This window comes from Tasmannia lanceolata, unplaced genomic scaffold, assembly GCF_043159265.1.
Source record: "Tasmannia lanceolata isolate RefF3 unplaced genomic scaffold, GAP_Taslan_0.1 ptg000037l, whole genome shotgun sequence".
In the NCBI taxonomy this organism is placed as follows: Eukaryota; Viridiplantae; Streptophyta; class Magnoliopsida; order Canellales; family Winteraceae; genus Tasmannia; species Tasmannia lanceolata.
Genome location: NW_027518714.1, coordinates 61,397,755 through 61,413,471, shown reverse-complemented (window position 1 = coordinate 61,413,471; position 15,717 = coordinate 61,397,755). Strand labels below are relative to the sequence as shown.

At 38.1% G+C, this 15,717-nt stretch overlaps 1 protein-coding gene across 2 annotated transcripts; it reads right to left on the bottom strand.

Annotated features, from left to right (window-relative positions):
* Positions 1 to 6,906: 6,906 nt before the first annotated feature.
* LOC143860356 (Major facilitator superfamily protein) lies at positions 6,907 to 12,104 on the bottom strand. Of its 2 annotated transcripts, none has more exons than XM_077370942.1 (5): positions 11,945 to 12,104; positions 10,401 to 10,682; positions 10,078 to 10,295; positions 8,825 to 9,405; positions 6,907 to 7,942 (listed from the first exon to the last, which is right to left on the bottom strand). In XM_077370942.1, the coding sequence occupies exons 1-5, from the start codon at positions 11,970 to 11,972 to the stop codon at positions 7,060 to 7,062; spliced, it is 1,992 nt and encodes a 663-aa protein (XP_077227057.1). In that variant the 5' UTR covers positions 11,973 to 12,104; the 3' UTR covers positions 6,907 to 7,059. The 2 variants fall into 2 exon arrangements, with proteins under 2 accessions (XP_077227057.1, XP_077227058.1); XM_077370943.1 differs by lacking the exon at positions 11,945 to 12,104 and adding an exon at positions 11,227 to 11,923.
* Between the last annotated feature and the right edge of the window lie 3,613 nt (positions 12,105 to 15,717).

Sequence of the window (15,717 nt, the reverse complement as noted above, 5' to 3'; positions counted from 1 at the left end):
ACTCCTTGTTTTACACATGATAATTTTCATTCCGAAAAACTTTTATACCGGAAGATAAAGCATTACAAGATCTATGACTGACTCTCAGAAATAAGACAGAAAAAAGAAACAGTATCTCCATGTCTTTTCCAATATCAAAGAAGCTACTTAGTCTAGAACTCATCCGTACCCAAGAATCCCCTTCAGAACCTAGTGTCATGGCAGAGCCTACCGTCATGAGGGGTATACCATGGCCAAATTACAACAAATGATGGAGGAAATGAGTAAGAAAATGGAGCTGAATATGGAAGAAAATGCACAGTTGAAAGCCCAGAAAGCCCAGATGGGTGAAAGGTCAGGGACTTCAAAGGAGCTTGCAATGCCTAATGTTCAAGAGGCACGTCCTGTCACTTGACTAACATTAATTACACCGGATCTCTTCCAAGAGGAGCAATATGAAGAGGACCCCAGCCAACTCCCACCATCCGGGGTCATTAAAGAATGGGCTGAAAAAATTGACAGAATAACTCAAGAATTGAAAGTTATCAAGAATCCGGAGTCGAATGGACTTGACTTAGATGCTTGTTCCCTCTTTCCAAGAGTAACCCGGCCACCCAATTTCCAGTTTTTTTATATGTCCAAGTTTGATGGGACCGGGTCTCCCGAAATGCATTTGAAGATGGTCATAGGCATGATGAGAAAGTTTCTGAAAAAGGCAAGGGCGCCACATGAACTGAACAGCCAAATTCAAATCTTCTTCCAAGAAGAACTTTTGGTGGCTGAGTTGGCAATGAACCAGTGGTACAGACCTCCTGTTGTGCACCAAAACATTGACTTGTGACCAGCTATATCATAGATCCAAAGTTGGGGTGTTAATATCATTCTTGAGGACATAAATTTATTAAATTGTTAATATTTAATTCAAAACAAGGGGCTTCTGATATCATTATATGATCTCTTAATTTTGATTTTTTAAAGACAAAAGAATTAAAATAAACCGTAGTTTCTTACTTTCTTCATCTACTTTGCAAAGTTGCAAACCCTCTCACGCCTCACTGCCTTAGCGCCTCCTCTCGTCCGTCAAATCCAGCAAATCTAGCCGTTAAGAAGAAGAACCCCAAAGGTATTGCCATTTTTTTTTAGTAATTATGTTTAATTTTAATAGTGTTTGAATGAGATCCTAATGACCTTTTAATATTGGGCTTAATGAGAGAGTAGTTGAGTTACATTGAGGCCAACCAAACAACGCCCTTTTTGGTCATTTTACCACTAAAACTCCGTTTTGGGATATTTGCAACCAAACACACAATACATCCATTTGCCGTTTAAAACGCCGTTTTGATCTGGCCAACCAAACATGAAAACACCGTCTGGCAAAACACCGTTTTGAATCAAAACGGCGTTTTAAACGCTATTTCAAACGGTACGCCAAACACACCCTTAGTCTAGAAGTCATCCGTACCCAAGAATCCCCTTCAGAACCTAGTGTAGTGGCAGAACCTACCGTCATGAGGGGTATACCATGGCCAAATTACAACAAATGATGGAGGAAATGAGTAAGAAAATGGAGCTGAATATGGAAGAAAATGCACAGTTGAAAAGCCCAGATGGGTGAAAGGTCAGGGACTTCAAAGGAGCTTGTAATGCCTAATGTTCAAGAGGCACGTCCTGTCACTTGACTAACATTAGTTACACCGGATCTCTTCCAAGAAGAGCAATATGAAGAGGACCCCAGCCAACTCCCACTATCCGGGTTCATTAAAGAATGTGCTGAAAAAATTGACAGAATAACTCAAGAATTGAAAGTTATCAAGAATCCGGAGTCGAATGGACTTGACTTAGATGCTTATTCCCTCTTTCCAAGAGTAACCCGGCCACCCAATTTCCAGTTTTTTTATATGTCCAAGTTTGATGGGACCGGGTCTCCCGAAATGCATTTGAAGATGTTGTTCATAGGCATGATGAGAAAGTTTCCGAAAAAAGGCAAGGGCGCCACATGAACTGAGCTGCCAAATGCAAATCTTCTTCCAAGAAGAACTTTTGGTGGCTGAGTTGGCAATGAACCAGTGGTACACTACAGACCTCCTGTTGTGCACCAAAACATTGACTTGTGACCAGCTGTATCATAGATCCAAATAGATAGAAATCCCTTTCTACATTACCTTAGTCTCCTCTTTTTATTCCCAAGAGCAGCTATGTTTCCCTCCCCTGAAGGAAAAATGGAGAAGCTAAAAATCAGCTTGCCTCCCTTGTCTACATCAGAGGGTGCCCAAGAATGGGGTATTTTGTAAAATGAAAATCATAATCACCCAAAAACTCCTTGAAATCTCAAAACTCTCCAAAATCACCCAAAAAAAATCCCTAAAATCTCAAAACCCTCCAAAATCACCAAATAGATGACATTGGAATATGAAATAGATCTTAAAAAACTCCCTACCATAACTTGGAAAATGAAGGCTTAAATAAAAAGAAGCTAAAAAAATATTTGAGCCTCATGTGGTACAACTTTCACCGGGCCTCAAGGCAGTATAATTGCGTTTTCTCCTTCTATCAATGATGAGATTTTAAAGAATAGAATATATATTACCTGAAAAATAGCCGGGCTAAACACACCATCTCCTATCATCACCCCACAAATATGGCAATTTAGATAACTTAAGGAGCAAATTAAGAGACTGGAATGATGAAAAAGGCTCAGAACATCGATCAACCTATGGGTTCCAAGGCCTCAAAAACGGTTTCCCAGCCGAATTCGAATGCGCCAAGCTCATCCACGACGTATTATTCACTTTCATGGTGGCCGCAGCAGAGGCAGTTTCATGCCTGTTCACACTGTTTAGTTGATGAGGAGAATACATTAAAGAATCACCATTGCCGGAGAGGCAATGGAAGCTTCTCGTTTGACAACATCCTCTGTAGGGTTCTCATTTTCTAAGAATTGGGAAAGAACTGGAGCGGTTCCATCTTGCGTTAACGTCTCTTTGTTGCCATCATCCAAATTAAGAACCATGGGCTCTAGCTTGTGACGACTGTTGAGAGAAGGAATTCGCTGAAGAGACTGAATATGGGAGGAATGAGAAGTAGAGCCTTCTTCTTCTTGATTCTTTACAATGATGGCCTTATGTTCTGTTTCCCCACTGTCTATTTGTTCTTGAAGTGATTCCAGATTATGTTTTTCCACATCCTGACCATGCAATCGACCGATATGTTAATATTTTGCGGCAAGATATCAGAAAAGTGAGCAACTATCCAATGCTATTGATACAAGACGAGCAATATGATTTGAGAATAATGAAAAAGATTTCACACCTTATTTTCTGATAGAAACACAGTTTACAAAGTGTGGCGGAGTTAACAGGTTTGAAATGGATCTGAACACTGAAACTAAAACATCAATGAGCTTTTGAACTATTCATACACTTGTCCAGCTGAATTTCGAAGTTTGTGATCTAAAAATAATAGTGTTGAAAAGTTTTTTTCCAATTACATCTTTGTGTCTAAAAATTCACGAGCTAAGCTAGATGCTTTGTTTCTTTTTCCTTTTTTGTTTTGTAATTATGAAATTTTCATTTGAAAGTAACCAAAAGATGCAGAGAGACACAAGCTCGTGACTGAGGCAACAACACCCCAATAGGGCCAATATGCAATGGCTACCTCAAAATACCTCATTTACCAAGAGAGACAACTACAAAAATAGCCTCACTCAAAATATGAGGAGAAGGAACAAATTGAAAGCCTCATCGAGGATGAAAAACAACCACCAAGGACATGTCCTTTAACTGAACAGAAAGCTGAACAAAAATCTGCTAAAAAATGTCTCACAACCAGGTGTAGAAGAGAAACCTACAAGTGTTTTTCTTTTGGGTAGGAAAGCTGGGATCGAACCTGCGACTTCAAGGTTGAGATACAAGCCTCAACCATTGAGCTAAAGGCCCAATCCCTGAAACATACTAATTCCTATGGACCACATTGAAGAAATCCCCATCTACACAGATAACAGACTGAAAGATGACGAAGATGAAACCATACTTAACGGGCATCACCCATTAGATCCAATCACACCTAAAGCACCCATATGCACAAACAAAATCATATTCTGTCCAACATGGAAAAGTTACATCAAACCTCCTCAAGGAAATTCTAAGCCTGACAGATCTAACAAATTTTGGAGGTTTATATAAGGCTGAAAAGACATTTTTATTTTTTCATGCACTGTTATGTTAAATTGGTTTTTCTTTTAAAGCTTTAAAACTTGGCTTTCTTATGTAATATAATTATCTCCGACCTCAGGGTTGAAGAACAGAGCCTTACCCACTTGAGCTAGAGGCTCAAACCCTGTGACACAAGCATATCTTGATATCATTTTCCTATTTCTTTGATCGTTACAATTTAGAGTGGAGTAATATAAAACCAAATAGATTGAGAACAGAGCAAGCTACGCATCATATCCAATTGATTGCATGGCATTTCCTTTTAGATTCAAGTAGGCAGTTGTATTGTACTTTGACTTAGATTCATATGATGTTTATAATGATGTTGGTCATCTAAGAACTTCTCATTGGAGCTACCTCCCTAGAGTAGAAGCATTTATTTTCACGGGCTTCTTGCCTATCAACCTCTAATAAAACCAAATAAAATAATACAGATACTCCATGCATTTGCAAAAGGAATGTGCCTCATGCATCTTAGTAGCAACAAATTGGAACAAGATTAGGATGGCACCCTGTCTGAATTGATTGGTTTTGCATATTAAGTTCGTACCTTCCATGAAGAATATCTACATCATCTTTTTCAGAATTTGGCCACATATCCAGTTCGATTACCCTTACACCTTTCTTTAGTGCTTTTATGATTGGGACGTCACTGCAGTCACTGTTGAGTTGGTTTCCAGTCAAATAGGAAGTAAAATTATCACTTCCCATGAAGTGCTCAAGATGGCTTTGTGGTGCAAACAAGCATCATCTGTACATATCCCACCAAGATAACCACAACATTGCATTCAATTCAGAAGCATGATTTTTTTTTTCTTTTAATTTTTTGGGGTTCTGTAAGGGCCTGTTTGGATTGCAGGAACTTTTTGGAAACGGTTGGAATGAAAAAATATTTCTAAATTTTCCTGCATTTTTTAAACACTAGCCATTTGGATATGCGGATTTTAGAATCCAAGCTTTTAGTTTGGAAACAGTGTAAAAGAGGGTTCATGATCAAGCTGCTGTATGCTTTCCTGACAGAGTTTCTTGGATTTTAGGTAAGAAATTCAGGTTTTAAAAATCTCTCCAACATCCTGAGATTTCTAAAACCTGAAAATATGGGAGGATCTGCTACTCTCTTGCTGACAAAAAGAAGGTTGGTAAACTAACTTCCAATCCAAGACACCGAAATCAATAGTAGAATAACTACTCGAGAACAAAAACAGATTAATATAAACACTCACTCTTTACTTTTCTTTTTTCTTGGAATAATAATCTTCTCACGTACGGTAGGACCCACTCCACATGTAAGACCGGGTTCGGGCCCCACTCTCCTTATCGGATATGATTATTGATCAAGGTCGATGAAAAAAATGTTAATTAAGATGTATTGAAGGCGTTGATATTTGCACCCCCTCAATTATGGAAATGAGAACTTCGTTTCATTGGACCATGGTTTCAATTATTATGGGTTTGAAATCTTTCTTGCAAAGCTCTGATTCAACTTTTTTGATTGAAGGAGACCTAGCGATTTTCTTATCTTGAGCAAATGGAAAGAGTAACTGTCAATTTGATCCTTCATATTAAAGAGATTCAATGGAGGATTGATTATATAATAAATCTCGGTAACAGGCTCATGGATAGGATTTATTATATAATTAAACTCATTGCTAGGTCAGCCAGTAGTTATGCCCATGGTTTTAAATTTCGGTGGAGACCGAAACTGAAATTCGGTGAAATCCGGAATTTCGCTATTTCCCAATTTTTCGCCGAAATTTTGAGAAAATGTTTTTTTTTTTTTTTTAAAGAAAGATTACAAAATTTCGGTCCGAAATTAATTAAATAATATTTTTTTAAATTATTACGGGATTTCGGCCCAGACCGAAATTGGGTCCGAAACCGAATTGGGGACAAGGGTGGAACCAAACAAATAGCCACTACACACGGTGGCAATCTTCTTCTTTTTGGCTTTTTATCCTTAAAATGGCAAAATTACCTTTCCACGCCATGTGGCATGTGGAGATTTGTTCAGTTTTTCGAATATGCATCTGGTACCTGAGATCACTTTGTTGGAAGATTTGAACTTTGGTGGGTGTTGGACTCTCACTGCTGGTTTGGTTGTATTCCTTGTTTTAGTTTCAATGAAGACTAACAGTTTAAGAAACAATTATCATAGATGATTTCCCCCAGGATTATGAGCCCCACTTTCAAAGTGAATTGTGGCCAGATTTTAACGCTTTTTGACGTCAAATCATGTTAAAAGCGGGGCGCATAATCCTACAGGGGGCGAAAAATCATCGCCCTTGCTGCAAGGCTTACAATATATAGAATTTGCCTGCGACTAGACCCTTAACATGTGAGTGAATTGTGACATGAATGGTAACACAAACAGTATTAAAAAAATGCTTAACTTAAAGTAACCTATTACTTAAAAACTAGTGAAAATAAACAAGTTGTGGGCCATATGGGAACCCTCTCCTATTAACAATAAAATAAAACTAGAATTCCCAATATGATAATGATGCCCTACAAAAACAAAGAACAATTGTCCTACGAATAAAAAGATAACCCTAAGACACTTCTAGTGAGCCTCACTATCTTAATTACTCCTTTTTTTGTTCTAATTTTCGTGAAGGTTGGTCCCCGTATATAGGTGGCTCCAATCCGAAGTGAATCCAATGACACTCATAAACATAGTTAACTCATAAGTAATATGCAATCAATTAAGATTACTAACTAAATAAAATGTCTATATATTGTGATAATATATGAAAAGACCCTTTCATCGGATTAGTCAGATCGTTATACACCGAGATAACCAACATAAATAAGTGAACACAATACCACGTAAACAGAAGAAAATATATTTACCACGTCCAATCCCATCTTTTTAGCTCCCTTCGGCAGGACTACTTCGCATTTTCGCTCCATTTTGCTCCATTACCACGACTGGTCGAGCCCTGTATTTGTATTTTTGTGCCGAATATACAAAAACTCCGAAGTTGATTACGCTCAAACCTGTAAGGAGCCAGTACAAGTAATCAAATCTCCCAGTATTTATGTTCTGAGACAGCCACGACTGACGGCCTTTGGCAGGGTCACTTGTGATAGATTCAACAATGTTGTTCAATATAGTAGCAACAAAGCAGCCCAAACCCCCAGCCACAGCAGCATAAGCAGACCCAACACTTCTCATGGCATCAGGAGCTTCTTGATAGAGGAATTCTAAAAGACCCACAATGCAAAAAACCTCACCAATGCCTATCAAACAGTACTGGATCAATAGCCAATATGCACTAAGGTTAGGCATGGCAGTTAAGAAAGTAGACTCGAAACCGTGTTTGATTGCATAGTTTCTTCTGTATCTCTCGAAAACCCCTGCCCAGGCCACGGATAGGATTGATACTACCAAACCAATGCCTACTCTTTGAAGTTGTGAGGCACCGTGAGGGTGGCCCGTGATGCGGCGTGAGAGAGGGACAAAGGTGGAGTAGTAGAGTGATAGGATGAGAAAGATGCTCAGGCCAGGAAAGACAGGCATACATGTGACGGGAAGTTTCAGTTTCCCCATGTGGGTGTTCAGGGTATAGGCTTGCTGAACTGATAGGGTCAGAAATTCAGTTAAGATTACACTGAGCATTATCGTGCAGGTGGGAATTGGAAGGAGTTTCAGTAGTATCTTAACCTCTTCTACTTGGGTTACAGTGCAAAGCCTCCAGGGGCTTGGATCTGTACCATCTTCTTTCATTTGCAGTGCCGCCTTGTCCAAACACCTATAAATCAAAAGCTGGGAAATTATCTAAAGTGGACACTTGAAATGGAATGACTACATAAAGAGGGTGATAAGAATGAAACAAAAAAAATATGAAGCTTACACAGCAAACAGAAATCCCAACAAGGCAAATGGTGCGATGAGTATACTTACAAAGTTCGGATTCAGGGAATAATTTGGTGAGGCAAATGTTTGAAAAGTTTTGGAAATAATTGAAAAGATTATTAAAAAGTTCAGAAAAAATGCATGAGATTTTCTATTTACAACAATGTTTACGTGCATGTGCTTAGGATCTGAGTTCAGCTTTTACTACAATGTCTTCTTAAATAATTTCCAATTTCCCACAAGATTCACAAATAATATATATGAAATGACAAATTATTCATCAAATTTGCATTTGATTCAGAATATTTGGGTCTGATTTAAAAAACTTCCTATATTTGTTCTTAAAGTATTCTAGCTTTGTTTTTTTTTTTTTGAATGGTAGTATTCTAGCTTTGTTAGGACCAATTAAGACGTGCTTTAACGCTAGAAAGTTCGAAGAACAGTTTGAGGGTATTTGTGTCTAAGAAGGAAAGTATGGGTCTATTAAATTATGTAAAAAACTCTTTTTGGAAATATTTTAATGAATTACATGTTCTGTAAATTTATGCAAATTAATTTCATTGTTCTCTGCAGTTTTCTCTTAAAGCTAAAAACTGGGCATCAAGAACTTGAGTTTTTTTTTTTTTTTTTTTTTTTTTTTTTTTTTTTTAAGAATTTTTCAATTACTTTGAATAATTTCTAACTGAGAAGATGAGAAGCAAGAAGACTGCAAGCAGAGCTTTTTCATGAATAGAAATCATAGACAGTAAAGAAACAATGGATCTGCAAGCTCAAGTACCTAAAATCATCAGTGTGTGCAATCTTCCCACTACCCTTGATGGCGCATTTCTTTCCAGGAAGCTCATACAGGCCTACAAGCTCACTGCTAGAGAAAGAGACATTTCTCTTGCGAACAGCTGCCACCAGAACCTGTGCGACTCGCGTCAGAGGGCTTCCTCCTGGTAACTTGTGTCTGTATAAAGGAGTACCAGCAAAGAAGACCACATTTGAAATACCCATAGCTATGGCCAATGAACCAAAAGCAGAGCCCCATCCATGATTCATCTGAATGTAGACTACCACAGTAAAGGCCACTATTGCTCCAACGGTGACGGAAAGATAGAAGAGGTTGAAAAACCTATCTAAGTGGGCCTTGTAGTCTTTACTCCTTTCATCGAATTGATCAGCTCCGAAAGATGAAACACAGGGCCTTATACCAGCTGCTCCAAATGCTGTTATGTAAAGGACTACATACAGATATAGCATCTGCCATGGTTTTGCCTGCTCGCAAGTCCCCAAGATCAGAGATAGCCTGTCGCAATTATCTTGGCTTGGCATCAATGTACTCATCGTGGCACATAAGGTTATTCCTGTCAGACCCTGCATATAAAAAGCAATAAAATATGCTGCAGTCATCATTAAATTTCACATATAAACTAAAGTGAAACAAACAGTTAATCACACCACAGATAAGGTATTTCAATGCTACCATAGTACAGGTAAAAGCCATCTGTACTTTAGATACCATTTATAATTCTTCGAGAAAAAAAATAAAATCTCAGAAGTGCATTTAGTGAGATTTCAATCAATTAGATTTGGCATTAGAAGGACTAGAAGAGATTTTGGAGGTATTAAATCTAAAAAGATGGTACCTTAAGGTGTTTGTAGCCCATTTAAGAATTAAAGAAATAAACGAAATAAATGTCGAAGCTACAGTAGAATTCATGTTCTTTTAGTGTAGCACAAAGAGTAGTTCTTATTCATATTGAAAAAAATCGAAAGAGATGAACTTTAATTCAAGGGAAAGGAGTTAGAGGTATATCCTTTGCTATTATGGTTCTAGCCCCTTGTAACAAGTCTGCTAGTAATACAGAAACATGCATCTTGTAACAATGTCTGCAAGCAATACATAAACCTTTCAAACAAGAAGGAAACCACCAAGTGGAAGATCAGCTTTCTAATGACTAAAAAGACCTACAAATTCATTGATTAAATAGCATACCTATGAAGCAAGAAAGAAGATAGTTATAAGTTTTAGCATTCAGATCTTACTGCAAGATAGAGGGTTGTGAAGATTGCAATTGTCCAATATCGACCAAGGTACGCATCGGCAAGAAATCCACCGAGCACAGAGGAAGCTTGTGATATGCCCAAAAAATTATTAACAGCATTTGCGGAGCTGGTGAAAGGTCGGTGCATAATGTAAAACATAAAAGTCACCATATTAACTGAAAGACCGAAATACGCCATTCTCTCAGCCATCTCATTTCCTAAACAAAGGAACACACCACTCACAACCAAGAAACCAACTTTCTAAATCTATGGGGAAGGATCAATTCAAATCAAATTAAAAAAACTCTATAGCTTATACTTACCAAAAATGAAGAAGGCAGCAATCCAAGCCCCTCTCTTCGACAGATTGGTCATAGGTTTCCCGCGGATATTGACAGGCGTCATTCCACCCATGTACCCCCCACTAATTGCAGTTTGCCTGTCGTCACTCTCTGCAAAATAAATTTGAAGTTTTTTCCTCCGAAATGAGTCAGAATTCTCATCCGGCATCAGAGACTTCTCTTGAAATGAGTCCGAATTCTCATCCAGCCCCATGGATTTCTGTGGCAATTTTTCTGGCGACTTGATTTCCTTGGATCCCATACCTGGCCAAAAAACAATTGGAAGATATCCTAATTCCCAAGAATGTGCAAAAATTTCTCTACTTAAAAATAAAAACAAAAACCATTAAGGATCTCAAAAAAGATGCATTGTTTCGAGCTTTTGGGGATCGTTTTATCCCTAAGCAAGCGCTGCTTTCCTCAAATTCGTGAAATATCTCCACTAACACTAAAAACCCAATAAATTTAATGATAATCTACTTCAAAAACATCCAAAAGAAAACAGAAAATTTGGTTCTTTCAAGCCAATTACACACCTAGACAAGAAGCACCAACTTTCACAAATGAGGAAACTATTTTCTTCAAATTCTCGAAAAATTTCTACGGTAACTAACACCCAAAAGCAACCAGAAAACAGTAGTAATCTTGTTCTTTGAAGACAAATCCACGAATGGAGAAGAAATCCCAAGTTTCCTCAAATGAGTAAAAGAAATCCTTTTCAAACTCACAAAATTCTCTGCTTACACTAAAAACACAGTCAATCAAATGACAACCCAATTCAAAAAATACCAAGACAAGTGATAAGCACCTTCTTCGAATATGATTCCGCGACCGGCCAAGAAACTCTCACTTTGTCAAATTGCACAGAACTATTCCTTCAAATTTACAAAAATTCTACTCTTACACAAAAAACCCAACAAATCTAATGACGACCCACATAAAAAACAATCAAAAGAAGATAGAAAATATCATGCTTTCATGACAATTCACGACTCCAACCCAGCAAAGAAATCAGAATTCCCACAATAAAGCATTAATTCCTCACTTACACTAAAAAGCAGATAAATCTAAAGATTCACCCACTTCAAAAAACAATCAAAAGACCACAAAAAAGTCCCCTATCGAAGAAAATCCAACACAAATCGGTGAGAATTTCCCACTTACACTAAAACCCTAATCACATTCTAAAGACAAACCCACTTCAAAAAAACCAAAAGACAATTCGACACTGTCTCCAATTCTGACAAATTTACGAAAATTCTCCACTAACACTAAAAAACACAGATAAATGTAATGACAACCCACTTCAAGAGCAACAACAATCCCATCCTACTGAGAGCATAATAAACCCTAATTTTTCCTCAAATGGGCAAGATTTAACTACTCAACCAAAAACCCTAGAAACTTGAAGTAATGAGTTTCTAGTTGGGAAGCAATTAAGGATCTCCCAACCAACTAGTTTAATTTAGGTACAGAGAAAGGAGAAAACAATTAATGGGCAAAAGAGAGAGGCCATTAATTCCTACCTGCATAGGAGGGAATTGATAAGACCATTTTGATGGGAATCGTCGGCTTCGTGATGATCGAACGGATGCCATCGCTTTCATTGGAATGGAGATTGGGGCAGGAAAGGTACGTTGATTTGGGAGAGAAAGAGAGAAGAGGAAAAAATCTCGGACTCTGGTGGGGCTCTATATTCTTGAATGAATGATGATCTTTTTATGAGTTTGAATAAAACGGTAAAAAACAAGCGTAGGGTTGATTTCCGCACCCCTTATTTTGATAATGGCACCGCTCACTTTGTTTGACTTGAGATTTTATAGGCCCAGTATTTTTCAAAAATCACTGTACGGCCCACTCCGTAGGATGATCCAAACCGTCCATCTGATGGGGCATGAGGTGAATAATTCTGCCCAAAAATCATTTCGATAGGATGATCCTAGACCAAAAAATCAGTTCCTTTATAGATTGGAGGGCTAGGATCATCCTATGGAAATAATTTTTTTTCGGAAAAATCTATTCACTTTGTGGCCCAGCAAATGTACGGTTTGGATTATCCTGTGGCGTGGGTTGTACTGTATTTTTTTGAAAAATACTGGAGTATACGGGCTAACACCATATAAAAACTCCACTTTTCTAGGATCTTGAATTTTAATAGCATTTTTTAGTGTTGTAATCGCATTTTTTGCTGGACTACGCCTTTGTTGGGCCTTGTTGGGCCCAACTTGTCACGCCCTTGCTAGAAAGGAATCGTGGGGCCAACTTGCAAGATGTCATGCTATCAGCATGATCTGGACTGTCCATCTGGTGGGACCACCATATGGATGGGGTAAGGCTACTCCATCATCCCTTCCTGTGTTTCGCTATGAGCTGTGAAACATTTTGCATGTGCAGTTATTGTGCACAAGCTGATTCTGATTTGTGGGGCCCGCGAAGAAAGAATGATCTCAACCCTTCTATCACAAATTTCAAGTGAAGCCCACTTGCACAATGATCTAAACCGTTGATCTGTTAGGCTTATGCTATGGATGGGCCATGCATCAGAAGCCACCTCCATCAGACCATTCTAACCCTTCAATTTTTGCCCATCAATACAGATCAACGAAAGGGTCAGATTTGTCTATTTAAAATATGCAGTCGAAGGGTCAGATTTGTCTAACAGGGTGTCATTGGAAAGGTGGACCCCGCTTATACTTTGCTTTCTCATATTTTCCTAAGAAAAACTTGCACAGATTTTTCCAAAGGAAAAGTTGGAGCGCACAACCAGGATCCACTTGCCAAATGATCCAAAACATTCATTTTCTAGGTCATGAATTGGGTGGGCCCATATGGTTTATAGGTAGGATAGGAATTTTGTCCAACCGTGATTAGGGCTGCAACTCGGGTCGGGCGGGTCGGGTTTTGGAGAACCCAACCCGACCCGCACTTGAATCAAACAATGATGTAATTACACTCACATTACACTTGAATCAAACAATGCTGTAATTACAATCAAACAATGCTGAATCAAAGACTTGAATCAACTCAACTCATAGAAGCAGAAATTACACTCACATACTATAACAGTGGGTGCGTGGATTTTCACTTTAAACTTTTAACTAACAATAGAAAAAAAAATACATACTATAACTTATGTAACTCGGGTCGGGTCGGGCCCCTTCAAACCCGGCTCGACCCGAGATTCATGCGGGCCTTTGGATGCTCAACCCGGCTCGACCCGAAACCCATGAAACTTGAACCCAACCCAGGCTATTTTCGGGTCGGGTCGGGTAAAACCCAGCTCGAGTTGCAGCCCTAACCGCGATTGCCATTTAATCCCTGCTTTGCAAAACTATTGCTAAACAGTCCTCCAGAATTTCATATTTTGACAATTAGTCCCTGCTTTTAGAAAATAATTCAAAGGGTTAGGATCATCCTATGTATGGAGATGATTTTTGGGTCACAACCTATTTACATCAAGGCTAAACAAGCTAATGGTTTGGATCCTATATGCACCCCTAATTAGGTGCACATATAATAGGTACGCCCACTGTACATGGCTTATGCGCTATGTGCACATATTATATTGCATAAAATAGGAGATATTATATAGCATTCGCGATCCTTTTTCGAAGATCAAAGCCATTCATTTGTTTGGCCTCAATGTAAATAGGCCATGTGACAAAAATCATCTCTATTGGATGATCCTAACCCTCCAACCTGCTGATGGACGATACCATATATAATTCTCCGTCGAAAGGTTAGGAACACCCTTTGGAGACGATTTTTGGGGCGAGGCCAATTTACATTATGGCCTAACAAATGAAGATCTTTGAATAAAGAGAGCCCAAGTGATTTTATTTTTCTTGAAATATACATTATATTGTATGATGTTCGTGCATCGGCGTACGTTTGTTTCTTAAAATACATGGGCCTACCTTGTTCAAAGATCTAAACTAGGTAAAATGATATATTCGCCCTTTTTTCATGGGCTATCCTTTTTTAGTGTAAAAGGAGTAGTCCTAAACACAATAGAAGGGGTGGCCCAACGAAGAAAAGGGGGCGGATATATTGTTGGCCCACCAAGTGTTCATGTTAAAGAGTGTAGTGTGTGTGCAATGGTTATGTGTGAGAAAAAAATCCCCTTTTGCCTAGTAAAAATCCTCTTTTTAATGATGAATGATAACCACGATTCCCACTTAAGGTCGAATGATAGGATAGAAAGCAAGGGTTTATTTTATCCTTAGATGGGTTTGTCATCCTCCTTTTACACTACACTTTAAAGATCTAATATTTTACATTCTTTGTGGCTATAAAATATTGGAGAATATTAATTATTGGAAAATATGCCCATCATCACATTTCCTTTTCTTTACTCTACTGGCATTTAATGTTATGACTTTGATAGAACGAGGGAGAGGAGACCAACTTCAGGAAATGTGGTGGCAAAAAGTAGGGGTGAGCATTTTTTGGTTATAACCGAACCGATTTTCGGTTCGGTTTTTTTCCATTTCGGTTAGTTTTTTTGAAAATTCGGTTATTCGGTTATCTAAAAAAATTCGGTTAACCGAAATAATGGATGAAACCATTTTTTTTCCAAAAAAAGTTGCTTTATGTGCACTCCGTGGGATGATCAAAACCGTCCATTTAATTGATCACAACTTAATTAGGTTGTGCTCAAAGAATCATTTTGATCGGATGATCCTAGCCCTCCGATCCAAGCCAAAATTTTACTTTTTTCCCTCTTTTCCTCTCACAATTCGGTTATTCGGTTATTTGACAATTCAGTTTGGTGCAACACATGTAGCTTGTCCAATATAACCGAATTTGTAATCGGTTCGGTTTCTCATAAATTCGGTTTCGGTTTCGGTTCGAATTTTGGGAAACCAAAATAAATTCAGTTTTAACATTTTGGTTTTTTCGGTTCGGTTTTAACCGAATAACCACCCCTAGCCAAAAGGTAGGAGGGCATGGGGTGACAACAATGTTAATCGAGAACTATTGGAGATATTGCAAGATAGTTAAATAGTGTCAATCCGATGGATCTATTGGACAAGCTACATGTGTTGCACCAAACAGAGGACTTGGACCATTTGCCATTAGAGGAGACCGAGGCCTACGTGCAAGATCATATCAACTTGTTATTGGTTCATCAGCTCTTTTTTTTTTTTGAAAAGGGCAACAGAATATATATATATATATATATATATATATATATATATATATATATATATATATATATATATATATATATATATACGTAAAAACAGAACCGAGGTGGTCCTGAAGGAACAAAGATAATACAAAGATAGCAGTACAA